The sequence below is a fragment of the Terrapene carolina genome, unplaced genomic scaffold (genome assembly GCF_002925995.2).
Source record: "Terrapene carolina triunguis isolate 2854851 unplaced genomic scaffold, T_m_triunguis-2.0 Scaffold210, whole genome shotgun sequence".
Taxonomy (NCBI): Eukaryota; Metazoa; Chordata; order Testudines; family Emydidae; genus Terrapene; species Terrapene triunguis.
The window spans coordinates 48,480,806-48,490,138 of NW_020664561.1; the positions used below are offsets into that span (position 1 = coordinate 48,480,806).

Consider the following 9,333-nt stretch of genomic DNA (forward strand, 5'->3'; position numbering starts at 1 on the left):
GAATAGGGCAGGGGGAGGGGAATGTGGGAGTGAGGCAAAGGTGCTGGAACTAGAGGTGCTGAGTGCTGTCGCATCCCCTGGCTTGAAGTGGTTTCCATTATATACAGGTTCGACGGCTTGGTTCAGTGGCTATCAGCACCCCCACTATACAAATTGTTCCAGCACCCCTGGAGTGAGGGGGGGAGGATGAGGCATGGGGTATTGGGGGGAGGGAGATGAGATGGGGAAGAAAAGGTGATAAGGAAATCGCAGGGGGAAGCAGGAGCCCAGCATGCGGTGTCCCCTGGGCAGCAGCTGGGGCTCCCCCTTTAAGCAGGCCCATCGAACCCTCAGCCTGACAAGCCATGCCCCCCTACACCTGGACCCCCTGACAAGCCCCCACACCCAGACATCCAGCCCACTGAGCCTCAACCAGCTGCACCTGGACCCCCATCCCATCAAGCCCCACTCCCCCAGCACGCAGATTCCCCCACTGAGCCCCCCACACCGACACCCCCTACCACGTTTCATCTTCCCACACCCAGACGCCCCTGCTGGGTCCCAACCACCTTACCTGGATCCCTTGCAGAGTGCCATTGCCCATGCACCCGGAACCCCTCCTTCCAATGAGCCCCTGTGCATCCAGATCTCCCACACAGAAACTTCTCACCCCACACCTGGATCCCCCCATACTAAGCCCCTTCACCCTTGGATTCTGCTGGGCTGAGCCTGCCTGTCCGCACCTGGTGCAGAGGGGCTGGGGTCCGGGCTGTTTCTGGGGCAGACCCGACCCTTGCACTTTGTCAGGGTCAGGTGCAGCCTCACTGCCAAGTCCCTGTACCAGGGGAGGTGGGAGCTTCAGGGTGATCTCCCACCTCAATGTAGCCAGTGGCCTGTGCTCCCCACTGCCATGCCGGAGCCACATTTATTTATTGACAAATACAGTTTGCAGAATTTTAAAATATTGTGTGTGTAATTTTTTTTTTATTTATTTATTTTTGGTGCAGAATTGTTAATTTTTTGGCACAGAATTCCCTCAGGAGTAGAGATTAATAAGCTTGGAGTGTGTCCTTGGGCAACTATATTTGTAGTGGCTTCAGTAACTTCCAGTAGGCACCTTATTGTCATTCAGATAAACACATTTAATCTTCGTAACTTCTCAGGGTGTTCATTCAAGGTGGTGGAATTGTCATTGGCACTTATTACCAGGGTATAGTGCAAAGTGAAAAGTAGCCAGACACAGCACCTTGCTTTGGCTTAGTTAAATTAAAACAAGCTGGTTTAAATGTATGTGCTGCTGAAGCGGGAGAAGTGGGAGGAAGAGTTAGGCTGCAAGTTGCAGGGATGGGGTAAGACCATGTGAGGTGGTTGATGGGGAGGGAACCAGGCTGAGTGCCCCAGGAAGGGAGTGAGGGCAGATTTGTTTAGTCTAAGACTGCAACATTTAATGACCCTCATTGATTAGTCCCCCTTACTTGAGTACTATATATGAAATGGCCCATTCCGTCTCCTCGAGCCCCCTTTCTCTTCTCATTTAAGCAGCTCCTGAAAACCTTTTAAGAAAGAGGGTGGGTTTGGGCAACGTCATTGTACATATGTTCTGTGTTAGAGGTGGGGTGGGGGATGCCAGCTCTTTGCACACTTTGACTGAAATGTTCTCAACTGTAACTATATGTTATTTTAGTCCATAAACTTGAATGGATCTTTGTATGTCACTCTGACCATTGTACAATGTTGGGTACACTTTACAGTGCTATATAAATGCAATATTGAAATTATGGCAGTGACTTGATTAAAGATTTGATTTACTTAATTCCTACTCCGTACATACTGAAAGTTATTGTAAAATGAAAGTGATGCCACATTACAAAATGTTTGGGTATGTCTTTATGATAAAATCTGTTCTCTGACTGGCAAAAATCAAATGCTAAAGAAAACAATGATTTTGATGCCCATCTGCACTAACTGTGGTTTTGGCATACCCACGAGGCAGTTGACTGGTTCAGCATATTAGTAACATCAGCTCAAGGACAGACTAGCAACTTTTGCTTTCTGGAACACCTTAAATTTGCTAAAGGGTAGTGAATGCTGCTTTTCTTTGTTTACAATTCAGAAATAACTTTTTGACATCTTTACCTGAGGAAATGGAAGCACTGATAAGACTGCAAATAATAAATCTTTGCTTCAATAGGTAAGTACCCTTGCAGATAGAACTATTAACATATAATGAGAATTAGGCAAAGACCATCATGTGGTAATCCTGTTTGTGTGTTTGAAGCAATGTGCATGGCAGAATAAAAATGACAATGCTTCCCCTCCTCAATACTACTGAGCCTGTTCATATTAGGGTTCTGATTCTGCTAGTAAAGAAGTTTTGTTTCCACATCACTAATGAAAACAATGGAGAATAATTTGAGATGTTAGTTACCTCGTTTAATTGTTTTTTCAATGAGAAAAACACCTTTTTCCTGCTTTCCCAGCCTCAGTAAATACTTTAAATGTTCAAAGCATTCTGCAAATATGTTAACTAAGGAACTGGATTGCACTGCATGTCTTATTAAGCAGGTGCAAGTGTTCTTTGGTTCCATCTGCTGATAATTAACACAGGAATATTCTGTCACTGATGCTGGGAGGGGGGCACCTGATAGGAAAAATACTCTGTACTTGTGATTTTTTTTTTTTTAAAGGGTGTCTGGGGGTATTTTTGAGGGTTTCCTGCTGGTCACTGGCTTCATCCTGTTTCTGTCATAGACATTTCTTGTAAAATCCTGGCCCTACTGAAGTCAATGGAGGTTTCGACTCTTCATATTTTACCAGCGATAAAGGGTTTACAGACCTGGGCTATCTACCAAAGCCTTTCACTTTCTTGACTTGTAATGAGCTTGCATCTCCCACTTTTAGTTAGTGGTGGCTCATGGTTTTAGGAAGAAACTACTTTATCACGATTTGGAGCAGGCTTGAACATTTGACACCATTGCTAAGCAGAGCTTTTCAGGGCAAACTGCTTCTTACCAAAGTGTAAACACAAACTCCTGCCCAGCTTGTTGTCTGTTTGGCAGAACACAATGTGTGAAAGTATAGATTTTGATTCCTTTTTTCCTTTTGCAAATGGCATTGCTCGGTGCTGGTTTGTTTCATATAATTTTCAGCCCATTTAAAAAAGGATCAGTTTTACAAGAAAATATAAATTGTCCCTTGTGCCTGTTCCAGGTTTTTTAATTGAAACCATATGTCAATTTGCTTGAATGTATCAAAGTCAGCACTTTGCTGGATCAGGCCCTATGTGAACAGTGAATAAGGGAACTTTCTTCAGTAGCAGATAGAAGATCAGGGTTGGAAGAGACCTCAGGAGGCCATCTAGTCCAACCCCCTGCTCAAAGCAGGACCAACAGCAACTAAATCATCCCAGCCAGGGCTTTGTCAAACCTGGCCTTAAAAACCTCTAAGGATGGAGATTCCACCACTTCCCTAGGTAACCCATTCCAGTGTTTCACCACCCTCCTAGTGAAATAGTGTTTCCTAATATCCAACCTAGACCTCCCCCACTGCAACTTGAGACCATTGCTTCTTGTTCTGTCATCTGCCACCACTGAGAACAGCTGAGCTCCATCCTCTTTGGAACCCCCCCCCTTCAGGTAGTTGAAGGCTGCTATCAAATCCCCCTCACTCTTCTCTTCTGCAGACTAAACAAGCCCAATTCCCTCAGCCTCTCCTCATAAGTCATGTGCCCCAGAGTGTCCCTTCCGCCTCAGCCCTCCTGTCCCTCTGCCCCAGGGCTCCCTGCTCCCTCCTATCCCCCTGCCCCAGGGTACCTGGTACTAGGCTGTGATGCATAGAGATGCTAGCTTTCTCTGCCTATGCTGGTGCCAATTGGGGCCCCAACTTTTAAAACAGTTTACAAAACACAATGGGATTTATCGGCATACACTCCTCTGCATGCACAGCATGGTGCGTATTTTTCAAAGAACTTATTGCTGCAGCAAATGGCTGGTGCTTGCAGGGAGCAATATATGTCACTTGTTTCCTGAGGCATAGTTGTTATTTAGTAATAATCAGAGCTAGTTATATATTTATAACAGTGATTTAAATAGATTCCGATTGATATTTATTCTCTTTCTAATTCCCATCTCATTTGGACGCTGCAGAGAATGGCAGGCCCCTCCTGCCTTCGCTAGTGATTCCTTCCTCCAGGCAGCAATACATGCGGCTAAACCCAGTGTGGCTGGTTCCATTGCTCCGATCGAGCCTGCCCCTGCCTCTCACAAGCTATGCTTAAAGTGTTTTAAATAACAGTCTCCCAAAGCACTCCCCTTGTCTGACCACCCTGGCTGCAGCAAGACTCTTGAAAATGTTGCCATTAAAAGAGCAGAATAAAAACAGAGAGTGGGAAGAAAGACTGCCCCCCCCCCCAAAGACAAACAAACAAACAAAAAGCCACCCCCATCGTGAACTCTGATTCGATCTGTAACATCTCAGTGTTTTTCCAACAAGAAAAAAATTAATAGAATTCTGTGGGGTGGAAGTAATTTTCCTTCCGCTAAGACAGTCAACGCACATTCTGTTTAACACAGGATTGTTTTAATTGCGTTTTTTGTTTTGTTTTTTTTAATGACTAAGTGAGGATCCGTTTTGTTTTTAAGCAGTACTGAAGGTTCTTCCTGTATTAATATTTAAAAGGAAAACACTCTTTTTGGAACCAAATCTTGCCTGTGTCTTAATTAATGAAAACAAGCTGTGAAAATGGTGGGGTGATTGTTTTTTTGCCAAATCACTGGGTGATATGCATTATGCTAGAAATACAGCTGTTAGTATTGAGCAGAATCTATAAATAGTTTGTAAATAAGTATTTCTGAAACATTTTTAAATTGTGTGGTGCCGTACATCCATTACTAGTGTTTCAGAGCTGCATTAGTCAGCTGTCACGTTAAGGGAGCAGTGGGTGGATAAAATGCTGGATGATTACAAGTAACGAAGCTTCTACTTAATTTCTTTGTGCCATGGACCATAAACATAGTGTCTGTAAATGAAGGGCTCTTGTTTTAATATAGAAAGTGGTCATAAGTATAGTGGGATTTGCGGTGGGGGGTTGGTATCTGAATGGTGACAATTTTTCATGGGTATAAAACAAGCAGGATTAAGCTTGGGGAATGTAATGAATGTGTTTACAGGAACTGTTAGCTCAGACTGTAGGAGGAATATGTCCGGCTGACATCATTGCTACGCTCAGTTTTACAAAATGAGTGCTGCTGGCCTTTTGTTCTCTGTCACATAAGCACTGAGCAGTCATCATACAAATTACATTCTGCTTTTATGTTTGTGAAATAGACTAATCAGTATTACTGCCACCCTCCCAAAAATGCATGTTTAAAATGTACCTTTAATGAGTGATTATTATTAAACAAATTCAGTTAAATCTAGTCTTTCACCTCACTATTATCTGTTTTGTTACCCATTTTTTATATCTGTGTTTCTGATTTGATTCCTTAAGTGAATTTATTTTCATTTTTTGGTAGGTTTAAAATATTTCCCAATGTTCTTTATCGCATCCCAACACTTGAAACTATCCTACTCAGTAACAATCAGGTTGGATCCATAGACCCTCTGCAAATAAGGAAGATAGACAAGCTTGGCACCTTAGACCTTCAGAATAATGACCTCCTTCAAGTGCCACCAGAACTTGGAAACTGCGTAAATCTTAGGTGACTTTTTTTTTTTTTAATACTGCACGGTAACGTGGTTTTGATAACTGTTTTTTAGGCCTTTTTTTAGTCACAAGGAAAATTGTAGAGTAACAGTGTACTTGTGTGTTGGTCTAAATTCATAAAATGCCTGACCTCTAGTCATCAGCTATGAAGCAGCTGCAATTTTTTTCATAGTTTCTCAAGACTAATTGAGAATACAGGAAATTTTTGGTTCATGATTTTATTGATCTATTTATTAAACACAAACGAAGTAACATGAAAATTATACTTCGCATTAGAGGCTAACTCACATTACATAGGGGTACTTGAATGTGGAGTTTGGCCTTGAGCATCAAACTTGACCGTTAGTCCAACTTAATAAATCCACAATTTAGGAAAATTTAGAATTAAGCTGCTGGTCGGCTCTTAACTTGCCTTATCTTTACTTACTTCAGGGATTGTTCATAACAGAGGATTGTCCTCAGACTCATGTATAGTGCCCCATTTATTGACATTTGTCCCATGGCCATTTGTCAAAGGTAATTTGTTAAAAGACTTAACAGTAGGCTGCCCAAAGATTCTGCACTAAGACTGGTATTTAATATATTGATCAGTGATCAGGAAGGGGCGGGTTAGTAAAGTGTCATCATTTGCAAAGGACACAATATTTAGAGTAGACAAGTGGAAAAGCCACTGAGGAATTTCATAACAAAGATAGGTGAATGGGCAATGTGATGGCAGATGAATACAGCGGTGACATCTGTATGATAACCCATATTGGAAGGAATAATTTGAACTCCTCGACTACATTCGTAGGTTCTAAATTACTTTGCGCATTCAGGAGAAAGATCTGGATATAGTTGTATAAGCTCCATGAAAATCTCTGCTCGGTGTGCTTCAGCAATGTTTAAATAGAAAAAACCCCCAAAATGTTAGGGTGCATAAAGAATGTGATAAAAAATAACACTGAAAAATTATATGGGCACTTTATAAATTAATTTTAGGTCCTCACCTGGCATACTCTGTTCAGTCCTGCTTGTTCAATCTCAATGTTTATCTAGAGACAAGTGGTTCAGAGATGGGGATTGCAAATTATTAGGGGCATAACAAGACTTCCTCATGAGGAGAGAATGAAAGATTTGGGACTGTTCTGGTTTAGAGAAGAGATTTTAAAAAAAAGTCAAAAAATGATTGTTACAGAGAAGGTAAATTGAGAGCAAATATGTACTTTTTTTCACACTACAAGATTGGGGGGGGTTGATGAAAGTGGAAAGTAACAAATTTACGTTGATAAAAGGAAATGTGTGTACACGCTAGAGCTGGTCAGGAATTTTTCTACAAAACAGTTTTTGTCAGCAAATGCCAGTTAGTTGAAACCACAGCTTTTCATGGGAAAGGATGGTTTCAATGCAACTTTCATTAGGAAGGTTTCTTAGGTCCAGGGTGGGGGAAGTGAGAAAGAGAGGCCAGTGGTTAGACCACTCACCTGGGATGGAGGGCACATGCCTGGTTGTGGGAGACCCTGGGTCTCCTCCTTGCCAGGTGAGTGCTTTAACTGCTGGTTAGATTCAATAGATAGCCATTTTGAGAATATAAGCTCTCAAACTTCAGGGAATAATCCAACCCCTACATGAAAGAGTTGGAATAGAAACTTGCCCTAGGGGCTGGTCATTTCACCACTGTGATGCTACTGGTGTTGACAAAGACAAGATACTAGACTAAATGGGTCTCTGGTCTGGCAGTTCCTGTGTTTCTTCTTGCAATTCATTAAATAACATTTATTTTTTAAAATTAAGGTTTTGAAGTCGTACAGGGACAAATAACTTTTTCAGTAACCACTCTTCAGCCTACCACTAGCGTTACCAATTTAAACCATTTTTGTGAATGAAATGGAAATCTCAAGTGGGCAGACAGCTTGTATATCAAGCTTCAGTTCAACATAGTTTAAAATGGCCGAGTTATGAACCCTAGCACTGCTTTTTCTAATAGAAGTAGCAGTTGTTCTCTTACCATAGTGGCATAAGTGAGAACCACCTGCTGCACAACTGATTTGGCTTGAGAAGAGGTGCTGAGTCACCCAAATTTCTCAGAGTAAACAGCATGCTTGTTTTTCTGACTGAGGATTTTACAAGAGACTTTGTTTTAGATTTATTGGATAATCACATTTTCAAGAACATGAATGTATGGGCTGTGAGACTCTTGCAGACTTATGGAGTGTAGTTTTCTTGTGAACTCTAAAACTACCCTATGTAGCACTGACAAATGCTGTTCATGAGTAGAATTTTAATGTTAGTTAACACAACAAAAATACATATTTTTTCCCTATTTAGACAGGGCCTAAGGGTCTGACTAGTTCAGCAAAACACAGATCCTAGGTGAGAGGGAAGGCTTGAAGGGAACATATGGGAATGTGCTCTGGTGACAGGACTTGTGCTTACCTGAGGGCCTGTGCGTAACAACTGAGTTGGGAAAAGGTAACGTTGCCATTTAGCATAGTTCAGTGCTACAACCAGTTATTCCCATTGATTTTATCATTTATTTTTTATAAACGCTCCCGCTCCTCCCCCCTGCCCCCGAGGCCGGGGGTTTTACTGAACAAGTATGTGTTCCCCTAAATGTACAGCAGTACAGTAGTGCAGGGCACATGTGTATATTATGCACACACAAAACTATCCATCACTACATCTCTGTTGGCATACTATTAGCACTTGAATTAGACCAATATGAAATAGAGTAGCAGAAATTCATAATGTAGTATTACTATTCCATCTTTAAGCAGGATTCTTTTATTTTTCTAAAGAGCCATAAGTGTGCATGATGTATGAATGTGCTGGCACAAGCAAAAGCACTGACAGTAATAATTTTTATTTCTATACTTCCCCAGGACACTTCTGCTAGAAGGAAATCCATTCCGCACTCCTCGAGCAGCCATTTTGGCAAAAGGAACAGCAGCTGTACTAGAATACCTAAGAAGTCGAATTCCTACTTGATCAGAGTACACTTATTTTTTTGTTAGGCTTATGGATCAAAATACAAGCAAGATTTTTACCATCAGAAACTCAAAGGCCATATACCATTCTAACTGACTTCCTTCCTGTTTGTCAACTATTGATTAAGCTGGCCTGTGCCATAAAGCAATTTTTATAATACTGCTTTTACTCTGCATGTTTGAAAAAAATGCCCATCCATAAAATCTCAGCTTTTCTTCCAGAGTTGCATAGATCAACATTTCAATTGAAAATACCACAATGCTAATTTTCTTTATTTGTAATGCAGTGATTTCAATGGATACTACCATTAACAATGACAATTTTTTCTACAATTCAGTTTAAAAAAACTTTTTATGAATTAATTTTAGGGACACTAAAGGGGTTGCATAAAAGGTAAAAAGTAAACTTTCTGATTTTCTTAGGTTTGTATTGTCCATAGCTGTGGGACCAAATGCTTTATAGCAGGTGACCTCTTAATCAAATAGGTAAGTGTTTCACACTGTCTGCCTCCTGTTAAATGCCTGAAACCTTAAATTACACACCAATGCTATAATAATGGTAAGGATACAGTATGAACTGTGCTACAAAGAGTGTGAAGAATGTGTTTACAAAAGTGATTGAATTCTACTTGTTTGACTAGTAATGAATAAATGTTTCCTGTTGGGTGTAAAAACCATTACCTT

The 9,333-nt window shown here is 41.1% G+C and overlaps 1 protein-coding gene across 1 annotated transcript in view; it reads left to right on the forward strand.

The window, feature by feature from the left end:
* The window catches only part of LOC112115984 (leucine-rich repeat-containing protein 40), a 29,565-nt gene extending 20,573 nt beyond the window's left edge, over window positions 1-8,992 (forward strand). The window contains exons 13-15 of the mRNA XM_026655702.1: window positions 2,057-2,170; window positions 5,493-5,678; window positions 8,545-8,992. Of these exons, the coding sequence (XP_026511487.1) occupies window positions 2,057-2,170; window positions 5,493-5,678; window positions 8,545-8,650 (406 nt within the window). The 3' untranslated portion in view covers window positions 8,651-8,992. The remainder of the gene's footprint in view (window positions 1-2,056; window positions 2,171-5,492; window positions 5,679-8,544) is intronic.
* Window positions 8,993-9,333: the final 341 nt, after the last annotated feature.